Source organism: Hyla sarda, chromosome 9, assembly GCF_029499605.1.
Source record: "Hyla sarda isolate aHylSar1 chromosome 9, aHylSar1.hap1, whole genome shotgun sequence".
Classification (NCBI taxonomy): Eukaryota; Metazoa; Chordata; class Amphibia; order Anura; family Hylidae; genus Hyla; species Hyla sarda.
In genome coordinates this window covers 166532439-166548513 of record NC_079197.1, presented here as the reverse complement: position 1 = coordinate 166548513, position 16075 = coordinate 166532439, and the positions used below count along the sequence as shown (strand labels likewise).

At 46.1% G+C, this 16075-nt stretch overlaps 1 protein-coding gene across 1 annotated transcript; it reads right to left on the bottom strand.

Annotated features, from left to right (window-relative positions):
• Window positions 1-14560: 14560 nt before the first annotated feature.
• LOC130291503 (olfactory receptor 8U9-like) lies at window positions 14561-15825 on the bottom strand. The gene has a single exon (XM_056540271.1). It carries the CDS (start codon window positions 15577-15579, stop codon window positions 14611-14613), a length of 969 nt encoding a protein of 322 aa, XP_056396246.1. The 5' UTR covers window positions 15580-15825; the 3' UTR covers window positions 14561-14610.
• Window positions 15826-16075: the final 250 nt, after the last annotated feature.

The following is a 16075-nucleotide window of genomic DNA, read 5'->3' as shown; positions in this document are numbered from 1 at the left end:
CCCTGAATATAATACTGCCAACCACTGTACCCCCGAATATAGTACTGCCAAATACTGTACCCCTGAATATAATACTGCCAACCACTGTACTCTATTAATATAATACTGCCAACCACTGTACCCTGAATATAATACTGCCAACCACTGTACCCTAAATATAATACTGCCAATCACTGTACCCCTGAATATAATACTGCCAACCACTGTACCCCTGAATATAATACTGACGACCACTGTACCCCCGAATATAATACTGCCAAATAATGTACCCCTGAATATAATACTGCCAACCACTGTACTCTATTAATATAATACTGCCAACCACTATACACCACTGAATCACCCCATACACCCCACGCACTCCATCCTCAGTCTCCTCATCACCCCATACACCCCACGCACCCCATCCTCAGTCTCATCCCCCCATACACCCCACACAACCCATCCTCAGTCTAATCATCACCCCCATACACCCCACGCACCCCATCCTCAGTCTCATCACCCCATACACCCCACACAACCCACCCTCGGTCTTCTCATCACCCCATACACCCCACACACTCCATCCTCGGTCTCCTCATCACCCCATGCACTCTATCCTCAGTCTCCTCATCACCCCCATATACCCCATACTCAGTCTCCTCATCACCCCATACACCCCACGCACCCCATCCTCACTCTCATCACTCCATACACCCCACACACCCCATCTTCAGTCTCCTCATCACCCCATACACCCCACACACCCCATCTTCAGTCTTCTCATCACCCCATACACCCCACACAACCCATCCTCAGTCTCCTCATCACCCCATACACCCCACACAACCCATCCTGTCTCCTCATCACCCCATACACCCCATCCTCAGTCTCCTCATCACCCCATACACCCCACACACCCCATCTTCAGTCTTCTCATCACCCCATACACCCCACACAACCCATCCTCAGTCTCCTCATCACCCCATACACCCCACACAACCCATCCTGTCTCCTCATCACCCCATACACCCCATCCTCAATCTCCTCATCACCCCATACACCCCACACACCCCATCTTCAGTCTCCTCATCACCCCATACACCCCATCCTCAGTCTCATCATCACCCCATACACCCCATGCACTCCATCCTCAGTCTCCTCATCACCCCATGCACTCCATCCTCAGTCTTCTCATCACCCCATGCACTCCATCCTCAGTCTCCTCATCACCCCATGCACTCCATCCTCAGTCTCCTCATCTCCTCATCACCCCATGCACTCAACCCTCAGTCTCCTCATCACCCCATACACCCCATGCACTCCATCCTCATCACCCCATACAATCCATGCACTCCATCCTCAGTCTCCTCATCACCCCATGCACCCCATCCTCAGTCTCCTCATCACCCCATACAACCCACGCACCCCATCCTCAGTCTCCTCAGTCTCCTCATCACCCCATACACCCCACGCACTCCATCCTCAGTTTCCTCATCACCCCATACACCCCACGCACTCCATCCTCAGTCTCCTCATCACCCCACGCACTCCATCCTCTTCACCCCATACACCCCATGCACTCCATCCTCTTCACCCCATACACCCCATGCACTCCATCCTCTTCACCCCATACACCCCATGCACTCCATCCTCTTCACCCCATACACCCCATGCACTCCATCCTCTTCACCCCATACACCCCATGCACTCCATCCTCTTCACCCCATACACCCCATGCACTCCATCCTCTTCACACCATACACCCCATGCACTCCATCCTCTTCACCCCATACACCCCATGCACTCCATCCTCTTCACCCCATACACCCCATGCACTCCATCCTCTTCACCCCATACACCCCATGCACTCCATCCTCAGTCTCCTCATCACCTCATATACCTTAAGCACCTCATCAATATTACACAGCTGACACCCCCCCAGTCCTTCTCATCAACATTTAACCCCCTAATCACTACACCCCTGACCCCCCCTCTGGTCCTCCTTATCAACACTACGCTCTCCCAGACCCCCAATCCTCCTTATCATTACACCACCAACCTCTTCAACACCCCTCCTGTCCTCTTCATCATCATTACAATCCCCTCCCCCCACCGCCCTGCACCCGACCGTCGCTCTCCTCACCTTATCTGCTCAGCGATGCGGCCGTGTGAGGCCGGAGGGTTTGCTGCTCCTGTCGCTTCTGCCAGGGTCAGAGGCCATGACACGTGACATCAGGGGCTTGGAACAGACGTGCGTGCCTGCGCAGGGCACGTCTGTTCCCATCAGCCCCTGGCCTGTCCTCTCGCCCGGCCGAGGTAAATTACTGCTGTCAGTGGCAGGTCCGGGACCTGTTGCTGCAGCATAGAGTATGAAGTACTGGCAGGGGGCCCTGCAGGGGCCCAGTCTGTGAGGCCCAGGCTGTGACCTGGGCTACTAGGTGGGCCCCCTAACATGCTGGGCCCCTGTGCAGCAGAACCGGCTGAACAAGTGATATGTCCGCCCCTGGGTCACAAGTATAGGTCAGGTTATAGAAGGTCAGGTCGGCAACACAGAAATAACAAGGGTCAGGTACGCTGTTGATAGGAAGAAACCTCAATCATGGGTATTAGACTGAGTTAAAATACAGTTTTAACATCCCATTTCTTGGGGACATGAACACCGGCTCTTTGGCTGGGCTGGCAGCATCACACAATGACAATTTAGGACAATTATTAGGACAAAAAGGAACCCCACCGGAGAGAGAACAGGAGGCTACACTTGGCAAGGTAAGTAAATTTCAGTACCCAACCTAATTTTATAAGGGGCCTCATAACTCTTAAACACTGGGGAGAGTTGGGTGCCAGCTTACCTGTGGCACCCTTAGAGTCCATTCACACTAGGGAATTTTTAGCCGGAGAAATTCCAGGCCCACGCTCAGAAATGTGCTGTCTCCGCAGATGGCAATGTATCATCGAGTGGATTCAGCCTGAGAAATAAAATGGAAATTCTGTAGTGTCAATGGTGCAGGAGAAACAGTGGGAGGCTGCTGCACTGGATTTTTTTTTTGCAGCAGCAGCAGAATTCTGGATGCTCTGAGCTTACTCCAGCTTCTTCCGAATCTGGACCCAGACTGTGCACAAATCAAAATAGATAGTATCTATCTCTGGAATTTATAAGCAAGCTGGGCCTAGTTTATCTTGGGGAACATTGTTAGGGGGACGATCCTGACCTCCCCTAATATCAGACGTCAGATCTGAATCCACAGTTGACACCGCAATTTTCACAGATGGGATATTGCCTGACTTAGTTTCAGGGGAAGGACTGGCACAAAGGCAGTGGTTTGAGGGGCAATCAGTTCTCCATCTGATCAACTCACTGGAAGACCAATCAAAAACAGGGTTATGCAGCTTTAACCAGGGCAGACCCATTAGACACATTTTTCATAATGTAGAATGAATAGAATTAAGAGTGTGAAGAGCCAATATGTAAACGGGCTGCAAGTAAAAATATACTCAATAACCCCATTGACCAGAGGTGTAGCATCCAGCTTAGGCTAAGTGACTACTTGTTTTTTTTTTTGTGCGTTTTTCCCCCCAAAAACGCCAAAACGGCCCCCATGACGTTTTTTCATTGAAAAAACACTGCGGACAGATGTTAGCTTTAAATCAATGAGAAATCGCAAAATTCTTTTTCTACTTTGGGTTTTTCAGTTTGGCGTTGTTTTTAATCCTTTTGACGTTTTATCCCTCTTTTTGGCATTTTCAGCTCGTTGGCGGTTTTGCAAAGTCGCAGCATGTTGAGCCTATGGATTTTTTTCCCCTGAAATTGTGGCGTTTTTCTCCCATAGAAGTCTATGGGAGTAAAAAAATATGCCAAGAAAAACGACATGTGGGTTTAAACTTTGGCGTTTTTCCAGGTGGTTTTTGATGGAGATACCTTTCTTAATAAAATTTTGTGGGGTACCATTAAAAAAATTAATAAAAAAGATACAGTAGTGATGGGAAAGATTGTATCTAACGAAATGTATCTTCTTTATGACAACATTTTTATTAATTTTTAAAACAGCGATCAATTTATGTGTGCGGGCAGGGCACTAAAAATGTAGCCATCAATAATAAAAATGTAGTGCGTGTGTGTGTTTTTTTTTCTTATTTTTTTTTTTACATTTTTAGGTAGTACTACTACTCCCAGCATGGAACAAATTGTTCCATGATGGAAGTGGTAGTACCTGTACTAATTTACAGATCTGTACAATTTAAAGATGCGGCCGGACGCTCTTCTATGGTGCCCTGCACTGCCGTATATATACACCTATTCATATTTCCTGCGGAGAGCTGTGATTGGCCAGATGGTTCCAGCCAATCACAACTCTGCGGGAAATATGAATAGGTGTATATATACATCAGTGCAGGGGACCATAGGAGAGCGGTCGCATCTATACATTAAACAGGAGGATCACAGCGGGTGTCAGAAGTTACATCTGCTATGAACTTTACTTAACTGCAGGTACTACTGCTCCCAACATGGAGCACACTCTGCTCAATGCTAAGAGCTGTAGTACCTGCATTAATAGACAAATAGCAACAGGTGTCAGAAGTTACACTCGCTGCAATCTGTCTATTAAGGCAGGTACTACAGCTCCCAACATGGAGAAGAGGTTGCTCCATGCTGGGAGTAATAGTGCCTGCAGTTAAGGAGAGATCACAGCGGGTGCCACTACTGACACCCAATACAATAGTCCTATGTATTGCAGAGATGCGGAGCGGCTCTCTACAGCGCTAGCATCTCTGCACTTTATTCTGGCCGGCCAGTGATATGAATAGAACATCACTCATTCATATTTCCCGCTGAGAGCTGTGATTGGCTGCAACCATCCGGCCAATCACCACTCTGGGCAGAAAATATGAATGAGTGATGTTCTATTCATATCACTGGCTGGCCGAAGTATAGTGCAGAGATATGAGCGCTATATAGAGCCGCTCCACATCTCTGCTATATAATGGACGATCGCATCGGGTCTCAGGAGTGACACCAGGGGCGATATGTCTATTAGTACAGGTACTACTACTCCCATCATGGAACCGTCTGTTCCTTTCTGGGAGTAGTAGTACTACCTAGAAAAAAGTAAAAAATTGAGAGAAAAAAGTGAAGCACACACTTCATTAAAAATTAATTTGTTATAAAAAATAAAAATGTTGTTAAATACATTTTTTCCAACACTACTGCATCCTTTTTTTTTTTTTCGGTACCCAACAAATTTAGAAAAAACGTCAAAGGGGCCAAAAATGCTATTTTCACTCAATGGCAAAGAAAAAAAAAAAACAGAAAAAAAACGCAAAAAAAAAAAAAAAAAGCCAAACACAGGAAAATGTTGTGCCGTTTTTGCTGACTTTTTTTCTTGCGTTTTTTTGGGGCCACAAAAAAAAAAACAAGTTATTATGTTCTTCATAATAGAAACACAGCCCCCTACTCCAACATAGCCTTCTACCACAAACGGAAGCTCAGAAATGTGAATGGGAGTGCGGAATCCCATAGAAGTCTATGGACGGCGTTGATCATTGTAGGTGTAAGAGAAGCATTTTTCTACACCTTTTTTTTTTGTGAACTGGTAATGTGTAGGATCACCAAATTTATGAAATGGTCACAGAGCATTTGTAAAATTTTGTGCAGGTCACATTTTCTGAAATTTCTCTCTTCACGTACACCATAAAGCTAAGTCTGGGGCGGTGTCGTTTTATAGACTTTTCAGTGGCTTTGCGCCTTTTTTGCGCCTTTTCACAAAAAGGCGCAGTTAATAAAACCCTTCCATATCATGTGTATTGCCAAAATCAGTGGATTGCAACTCAAAATCATCTGAAATGTGTAAACCAAAAGGCGCAAAAAAGGCGCAAATAAACCCTTCTTGTGCTTTTTTTGCATCTATTCCAGGCGTTGAAAAATATGTGGGCTTTAATTTGAGGCGGAATTCCGCAAGCAGAAATTCGGATTAGGATGTGTTCACAGTGGCATATAGATTTTTTTGTAATTACACCTTACAGTCTTAACCCCTTATGGACACAGTTCATTTTAACCTTAAAAGGTACTCCACTCCTAGAATCTTATCCCCTATCCAAAGGATAGGGTCCAGCGGCGGGACCCCCACGATCTCCCTGCCGTACCCGACATTCGCTTAGAGCATCAGGTGCAGTGCCAGAGGCTCATGACATCACGGACACGCCCCTTCAATGCAAGCCTATGGGAGAGGCCTTTAAGGACACAGGTGAAGTACCCCTTTAAGAACACAGCCAATTTTATTTTTGCGTTTTCGTTTTTTCTTCCTCACCATCTAAAATCCATAACTCTTTTATATTTACATTCACAGACCCATATGATGGCTTGTCTTTTGCATGGTCATTTGTACTTGTACTGTAATGACATCACTCATTTTACTCTAAAATGTATGATAATATGTATTATTCAAATTTTTTTCACTTTTTTACATTTATTTTACACTTTTTTTAGTCCCCATAGGGGACTATTTATGGCAATCTTCAGATTGCTAATACTGTTCGGTGCTATGCATTGGGCATAGCTCTGATCAGTATTATCGTGATTTTCTGCTCTGGTCTGTTGGAAGGAAGATCAGAGCAGAAGACACTGGGAGAGCAGCAGAGGCAGGTGAAAGGACCTCCGTCTGCCATCCTGGCTGACCTGATTCCCGCAGCTGATCTGATCAGCCATTCTAAGTGGCGCACTTCCGCAGATGCCGTGATCTGTATTGATCACAACATCTGAGGGGTTAAAAGCAGACATCAGCACGATCGCTGATGTCCGCCATTACCAGTGGGTCCGCGGCTACTGCGCCGTAAATGTACTTGGCGCTGTGTGCAAAGTTACTCGCTGCAGCGTTGTACATTTAGGCCGCATGTCCTTAAGGGGTTAATGCAGAGCAGTGGTAGTTTTTGTTGGTCGGGGTCTGACGGCACAGTCTATAGAATAGAGATGGGAAAACTTTTCAAAAGTTTGGTTTGACCGGTCGCCAAATTTTGGCAAAAAGTTTGCGTTGGAACAAATTAGTTTGAGGCAAACCTGAACTTCAGCAATGACCTAAAAACCTCTGTTTAAAGTGGTACTCCCCCGTCCCAGTGTTTGGAACATTTTGTCATCACGGCCACGCCCCTCGTGAAGTCACATCCCCTCAATGCAAGTCTATGGGAGGGGCATGGCGGCTGCCATGCCCCCTCCTAAAGACTTGCATTGAGGGGGGCGTGGCGTGACATCACGAACACCGCAGCCCGCACCCAGCATTTGGAACAAAATGTTCCGAACTCTGGGGCAGTGGAGTACCCCTTTAACACTATCTTAGAGCCCTAAAAGCATGCTTGCGTTCGCCTCGCCGGGCGAACATATGTGAAGTTCGATCCGCCCCCTATACTTTAACATTGCGGTAAACTTTGACCCTGTGAGTCAGAGTCAGCAGACACATTTCAGCCAATCAGCAGCAGTCCCTCCCTTCCAGACCCTCCTACCTCTTGCACGGACGCCATTTTACCCTCATTCAGCATACTGCAGGCTTAGGAAGTGGAGGGTCAGAGAAGCTGCTCCTGCTGTATAGGGAAAGCGATAGCTAGGTTGCTTCTAGGTGGTGTATTCAAGGTCCAGTTTACTCCTAAAGCACTAGTGTAACATCTGATTTAAGGACAGCACCCAAAAAAGCCCTTTTTAGGGCTCAAATATCAGTCCGTGTGTCTTGCAACAGCTGGAGGCACCCTGGTTGGGAGGGAACCACTGGTTAAAAGAGGTACTCCAGAATAAAAATTAAGTTCCTTCAAGCAACTAACTACTACAGTATTCAAAGGGCTGAAAAATATCAGTCCCTGTGTCTTGCAACAGCTGGAGGCCCCCTGGTTGGGAGGGAACCGCTGGTTAAAAGGGCTACTGCAGTATAAAACTTAAGTTCCTTCAAGCAACTAACTACTACAGTATACAGTATTCAAAGGGCTGAAAGATATCAGTCCGTGTGTTTTTCAATAGCTGGAGGGACCCTGGTTGGGGACCACTGCTTAAACGGGGAACTCCGCTGGCAAGCTTTTTTTCTTTAAAGCAACTAACTACTACAGTATTCAAAGGGCTGAAATATATCAGTCCGTGTGTTTTGCAACTGCTGGAGGCACCCTGGTTGGGGACCACTGCTTAAAAGGGGAACTCCGCTGGCAAGCTTCTTTGCTCATTGTCACACTAGTACAAATCCTATTTGGTGTGACAGTTGTGCAAATAAAAAAAACTTTTTTGGCTGTTAAATAAAACCAGTCACTGTCAGTTCACGTCACAGTTGCCATTTTTTTTTTGCCTGCAGGGCAGATTGTTTCACCCAGTTATTTACACATCAGTTTGAAGACATGAGTGATGCGCAACCATTATTGCCAGAGGATGTAGTTAACAGGGATATGTCTCAGTCAGGCAGCATTACACACATGGACGTACGGTGTGATGATGATGTTGTACCCGCTGCTGCTTCTTTTCTTGAGGTGTCAGATAGGGGTGAAGGTGTTGATGATGATGATGTGTCCGTGGATGCCACGTGGGTGTCTGCTAGAAGAGAAGAAGAGGGGGAAAGTTTAGATGGGGAGACAGAGAGGAGGAGGAGACGAGTTGGAAGCAGGGGGAGGTCGTCACAAGGAGCTAGTGGCACAGTCAGACAGCATGCATCGGCACGCAGGGTCAGCCAGACGGGACGCCAATCAACACATGCTGTTGCCACCACCAGAATGCCGTCATCGCAGAGCTCAGCAGTGTGACATTTTTTTTGTGTGTCTGCCTCTGACAACAGCGAGGCAAATTACAACCTTTGCCAGAAGAAACTGAGTCATGGGAAGTCCAACACCCACCTAGGCACAAATGCTTTGCGAAGGCACATGATGTCACATCACAAACGCCTATGGGATCAACACATCAGTACAAGCAGCACACAAAGTCAAAGCCACCATCCTCCTCCTGGTCCAGCATCTTCAGCCAGGTCAACCACTGCTGCCCTCCTTGCCCCCTCTCAACCATTCGCCTCTCCATCTCTCGCCTTGAGCAGTTCCTGCTCATCTGCCCACAGTCAGGTGTCTGTCAAGGAGATGTTTGAGCACAAGAAGACAATGTTTCAAAGTCACCCCCTAGCCCGGCGTCTGACAGCTGGCTTATCGGAACTGCTAGCCCGCCAGCTTTTACCATACAAGCTGGTGGAGTCTGAGGCCTTTAAAAAAAATTTAGCCATTGGGACACCGCAGTGGAAGGTACCTGGCCGAAATTCTTTGCACAAAAGGCAATCCCCAACCTTTACTCCATTGTGCAAAAGGAAATTATGGCATGTCTGGCACACAGTGTAGGGGCAAGGGTCCATCTGGCCACTGATACCTGATCTGCAAAGCATGGTCAGGGCAGGTATATCACCTACACTGCGCATTGGGTAAACCTGGTGACGGCTGCCAAGCATGGAATGCGTGGCTCTGCAGAGGAGTTGGTGACACCGCCACAACTTGCAGGCAGGCCTGCTGCCACCTCCTCTACTCCTCCTACTCCATCCTCTTCCATAACATCCTCGGTCGAGTCCTCTTCCACTGCTGCGTCTTGTTCCACATCACCGGCACCCCCCCAGCTCCCTAGGTGCTATTCCACATCCCGGATACGGCAGTGTCACGCCATCTTGGGGTTGACTTGCCTCAAAGCGGAGAGTCACACTGCACCAGCGCTCCTGTCGGCCCTGAACGCACAGGTGGACCAGTGGCTGACTCCGCACCAACTGGAGATCGGCAAGGTGGTTTGTGACAACGGAACAAATTTGTTGGCGGCATTGAGGTTGGGCAAGTTGACACATGTGGCGTGCATGGCACATGTGTGTAATCTGATTGTACAACGCTTTGTGCTCAAGTACCCAGGCTTACAGGATGTCCTGAAGCAGTCCAGGAAGGTGTGTGGCCATTTCAGGCGTTCCTACATGGCCACGGCGCACTTGTCAGATATCCAGCGGCGAAACAACATGCCAGTGAGGCGCTTGATTTGCGACAGCCCGACACGTTGGAATTCAACACTACTATTGTTCGACCGCCTGCTCCAACAAGATAAAGCCGTCAACAAATATTTGTATGACCGGGGTGCTAGGATATCATCTGCGGAGCTGGGAATTTTTTTGCCACGTTACTGGAGGCTCATGCGCAATGCCTGTAGGCTCATGCGTCCTTTTGAGGAGGTGACAAACCTGGTCAGTTGCACCAAAGGCACCATCAGCGACATGATACCGTTTGTTTTCTTCCTTGCCCTGTTTTCTTCGCGTACCCTGCTAAGAGTGCTGGATCAGGCAGTAGATGAGCGTGAAGAGGAAGAGTTGTGGACACCATCACCACCAGAAACAGCCTTATCAGCATTGCTTGCTGGACTTGTGGCAACGCTGGAAGAGGATTGTGAGGAAGAGGAGTCAGAGGAGGAATGTGGCTTTGATGAGGAGGAGGAAGACCAACCACAGCAGGCATCACAGGGTGCTCTTTGTTACCTATCTGGTTCCCGTGGTGTTGTACGTGGCTGGGGGGAAGAAGATTATACCTTCCCTGACATCAGTGAGGACTAGAAAGGGGACATGAGTAGCTCGGCATCCGTCCTTATGCAAATGAGGTCTTTCATGCTGTCGTGCCTGTTGAGGGACCCTCGTATAAAAAGGATGAAGGAGAACGACCTGTACTGGGTGTCCACGCTACTAGACCCCCGGTATAAAGATAAAGTGCCTGACATGTTACCGCATAACAGCAAGGCGGAAAGGATTCAGCAGGTCCAAAATAAATTAAGAAGTATGCTGTACACAGCGTATAAGGGTCATGTCACAGCACAACAGGAATCTAACAGGGGAAGAGGTGAAAGTAATCCTCCTCCTCCTCCTCCCACGAACACGCCGGTAAGGACAGGATGCTTTACAGACATGCTGTTGATGGAGGACATGCAGAGCTTTTTAAGTCCTATGCATCGCCACAGCCCTTCGGGGTCCACCATCAGAGAACGACTTAACTGACAGGTAGCAGACTACCTGGCCTTAACCGCAGATTTCGACACTCTGAGGAGCGATGAACCCCTTGACTACTGGGTGTGCCGGCTTGACCTGTGGCCTGAGCTATCACAATTTGCACTCAAATTCTGGCCTGTCCCGCTTCAAGTGTCCTGTCAGAAAGGACCTACAGTGCAGCAGGAGGTATTGTCACTGAGAAGAGGAGTCACCTTGGTCAAAAAAGTCTGGATTACCTCACCTTTATTAAGATGAATGAGGGATGGCTCCCAAAGGGACTGACACTGGGCGATACATTTGACTGAACAAGGCCAGATCAGATGAGCTGCCTTGGGCTAAAAATGGTCCACACGCTGCTGTATTTGAACTCTGAATGCCGGATGACTTGCGTGACTTATCCCCCACCAAGTAGGGTTCAAGCCGCAATGTTTTAGGGCACTTTATGCTTGGCAAAACAAACAGAAATTTTTCTGGCCGCTGCTACATCAGCGGCTGCGACAATACCTAATTTTCATCCATGTGTACATGCCTAATTTTTCTGGCCTCTGCTGCTGCACTTGTTATGGTGCTGCAATTTTTCTGGCCGCTGCTACTGCTGCGGCTGCAACAATACCCAATTTTTCATCCATGTGTACATGCCTAATTTTTCTGGCCTCTGCTGCTGCACTTTTTCTGGTGCTGTAATTTTTCTGGCCGCTGCTGCAGATGTGGCTGCGACAATACCCAATTTTTCATCCATGTGTACATGCCTAATTTTTTATGGGGGAATCTTATGTGCTACCTAAAGGGGAGCTCTAACTATGTGCTGCCTAACATGGGGGAATCTATGTGCTGCCTAAAGGGGGGATCTAACTATGTACTGCCTAATATGGGGGAATCTATGTGCTGCCTATAGGGGGGATCTAACTATGTGCTGCCTTAAGGGGGCTAAAGCATGTTATTCCAAACCATTTAGGAATGTTAGGTGATTTATGCCCTTTATGGATTGAAACCAGACTCTGCATCAACTATGTAATTTTCCATGGGAGTTTTGCCATGGATCCCACCCCGGCACGCCACAGTCCAGGTGTTAGTCCCCTTGAAACTACTTTTAAATCACTATTGTGCCCAGAAAGAGTCCCTGTGGGTTTTAAAATTCGCCTGCCCATTGAAGTCAATGGCGGTTAGCCCGGTTCGGCGGTACGCAAACTTTTGCGGAAGTTCGCGGTTCGCGAACCGAAAATTTTATGTTCGCGACATCACTAGTGCCCTGCAACAGAATAGATGGGGAGGTGTAATGGGTACTTCCCCTCTTATTTCTAATCTAGGGGTATGTTGGCATGAATTGTACACTGATTTTGCTATAGACTCCCATGGAAAGTCATTCCAACTTTTCCTTATTTTTAAAGGGACACTCAGCCGCCCCAGCATTCGTAACATATTGTTCCGAATGCTTGCAGCGGGGGCTGGGGGGTCGTGATGTCGACCACGCCCCCTTGTATCATCACATCACGCCCCCTCAATGCAAGACTTGCATTGAGGGGGCTGTGACGTGGCATCACGAGGGGCCTAGCCGTGTTATCACGACCCTCGCCACCCGCACCCAGCGTTCTAAACAAACGTCGGGGGTCTCTCAGCTGGATAGGGGATAAGAGCGGCGGAGTCTAGGGGCGGAGCTGGGCAGAGTACCCCTTTAAGGATTGGATTGACTACATTTTATCTGTAATTCCTTCAGTCTCTTATATAGTCCCGTTCCAACTGTTTATTAGTTCTCAGGTAAAGGAAAGCACCATGGACTCTTTAGTAGGTCAGCAGTCAATAACATACAGTGGATGGGTAAAATATCTCCATGGTATCTCCTTTCTTGACAGCTTTTTGTTTTAGAATGTAATATCTCAGAATCAGGAAAAAGAGACATAATCTGTCCATCCAATATGTCACAGAACATGGTTTACTGTGTTTATTCACATACACAATCTTAAAGGGGATGTCCAGTGATTTTTTATTTTTTTATACTTATATGCCCAGCCTGCCTAATAAAATAATACAACTTTTATCTTATCTTTCTCCACACCCTCCTAACCTCAGGTATCATGGCGTGCCATCTCCAGGTGCGGCTATTTTGGAGTCTCGCCAACAAAGTGGCGCAATCCATTCTCTATGGAATCTGCTAGAGATAGCTGAATGCGCCATTTTGGATTGGCTATGCACGTGAGTGTCATATCTCTCCATTCTGATAGTAGCCATTATAGAGATCACTGGGGTCCCATCATTTGGACCCCTTGTGACCAGATAGGTATCCCCCATTCTAAGGAAGGGATAACTTGTAATCATGGGACAATCCCTTTATCTACTTGTTTTGTCTGCCGAGCTGTGTGTTTGTTTTTTTGTGTGGTGAACTGTAGTTTTTCCTGATTTTGTGTTTTGGTGCAGATGGGGTTTTGGATCACATTTTTGGGATGCAGGGGGACATAAAGAACAATAATTCTGTTCTTTTGTTTTTTTTTGTTACAACATTCACTATACATTATACATAAACTAATACATAATAGTTTACAGATAGTTACAATAATTTACAGACGGATTATATAACACGTAAACAATGCAATTACACCCTGCAATCCGAATGATACCCTGTGGGGGAGAAAGGGACGATCAGAGTCCGAAGGGGCCAGAATCTAACCAATCACATGCCATGTTTGCTATGGACTGCTGCTTCTATGCTTCTATGGGTTAATGGGGTACTCTGCTGGAAAACATTATTATTATTTTTTTTAATCAACTGATGCCAGAAAGTTAAACTGATTTGTAAATTACTTCTATTTAAAAATCTTAATCCTTCCAGTATTTATCAGCTGCTGTATACTACAGAGGAAGTTCTTTTTTTTAATTTCCTTTCTGTCTGACCACAGTGCTCTCTGCTGACACCTCTGTCCATGTCAGGAACTCTCCAGAGTAGGATAGGTTTGCTATGGGGATTTGCACCAACTCTGGACAGTTCCTAAATGGACAGCGGTGTCATCAGAGGACACTGTGGTCAGACAGAAAGGAAATTGAAAAAGAAAATAACTTCCTGTGAAGCATACAGCAGCTGATAAGTACTGGAAGGATTGAGATATTTAAATAGAAGTAATTTACAAATCTGTTTAACTTTCTGGCACCAGTTGATGACATTTTCTTTCCCCCAGTGGAGTACCCCTTTAAGCCACTGGGATCAGAGTTATCTCTGATCTTGGCTGCTGCTATCTACAGCTGACAGCCTCAAATGTCGGGAAGGAGTAAAGTAACAGAAGGCAATGGGCTACAAACTCTGCTTTAGGAAAAGTAATCTAGAATTGAAAGTATCCTCAGATGCAAGAGTCAGAAGAAGGAAAATAGGAGGTAGTAATGATGTAACATTGACCACAGAACATTGGGGGAGATTTATCAAAACCTGTGCAGAGGAAGAGTGGTGCAGTTGCCCATAGCAACCAATCAGATTGCTTCTTTCATTTTCCACAGGCCTCTAAAGAGGCCTGTGGAAAATGAAAGAAGCAATCTGATTGGTTGCTATGGGCAACTGGACCACTCTTCCTCTGCACAGTTTTGATAAATCTCCCCAATTGTGACTTTCTTTTGCCTTTATCTGGTTTAAACATTGAAGCCTTGAAAAGGTTCAATTCGATGGACCATCTAAGTAACCAAACTTTTTTCCTGGGGTTTGGCCTGGCACAGAATCATTTTTTAAAGCCCTTTTCACATCTTTATTCTTCAGGCTGTAGATCACTGGATTGAGCAGAGGAACAGCGGCCGTGTTAAAGAGAGCAAAAAGTTTCTTGGACTCCAAGGTGCCGCTTAGGTTTGGGGTCAGATATTGTCCAAAAAGTGTCATGTATAGCAACGTGACCACCGTGAGGTGTGAGGAACATGTGTAGAAGGCCTTCAGTCTTCCAGAACTGGTACCTATCCTTATTATGGCATTTATTATAAATATGTAAGAGGCAAACGTTAAAAGAAATGGCATCAGGATCATGGTAAGAAGCCCCTCGATGAAGAAGAGGGTCTCCAGAAATGAAGTGTCATTGCAAGAAATTTTCATGACGGGAACGATGTCGCAGAAGAAGTGGTTGATCTCATTGGAGGAATAGCAAGAGAAGCCACAAATGATAACAGTGAAAGGAGTGACTTGTAAAAAGCCTAAAACCCAACAAACAGAGGCCAATGTAACACATACTCCAGGACTCATAACCATGTGATATCGTAAGGGCCTACAGATGGCCACATAGCGGTCATAACCCATGGCCATCAATATCAACAGGTTAACGCCAGCTAAGGAGCCAAACATATGTATCTGCACCATGCAAGCAGTGAAGGAAACAGTTCTGTCACCAGCAATGAAACATAAAAGGATCTTATGTAAAGTAACGGTGGAACAACTCATGTCCAGTATGGACAAGTTACCCAGGAAGAAGTACATGGGGGTGTGGAGACGAGGGTCCTGACAAGCAATGAGAATGGTCATGTTACCAGATAGGATGAAGAGATAAATCAGGAGAACCAGGAGGAAGATCGGAAGTTGAAGCTGAGGGTCCTCAGATATCCCCGTAATGATGAAATATCTCATGGTTGTCAGGTTGGATTGCATTGTGGTCAAAACATTGAATCAAATAGTATAACATTACATATGTGTACAAGAGGAAGGAGTTAATGTAAAGGTATAATAACACAGTGGCTACTTATAGGGGATATCTGGTTGAATTAATAGACAGGGAAGGGACACCAGAAACTACTGTAGATTTCCACATGGGGTCAATTGTATTTTTTTTGTTTTTTTTATTTCTTATTTTTATATACATTTTTAGATTTTGTGACTTGTCTTACACAATCTTCTAGCAAGTGAGCACTGGAAGAACAAAATATATAATTTATTGTTAAAATTTTTAATTATATAAATAATAGTAATAATAATAATAATAGTAATAATAATAACAATAATAATAATAATTATTATTTCAAACCAAACCAGGTCTAAATATTAGTTCAGACTCCAGACCCCTTACAGCCATGTGTCTGTTTTCTCTTAGTTTAAAATGTTTCTAGGCATTTTCTCTCTTTTGGTGGGTCCACCGATGACTAGTAGA

Coding starts and splice junctions, on each gene's coding strand:
- LOC130291503 (XM_056540271.1), bottom strand. CDS start 15,579: ATGCAATCCAACCTGACAACCATGAGATATTTCATCATTACGGGGATA.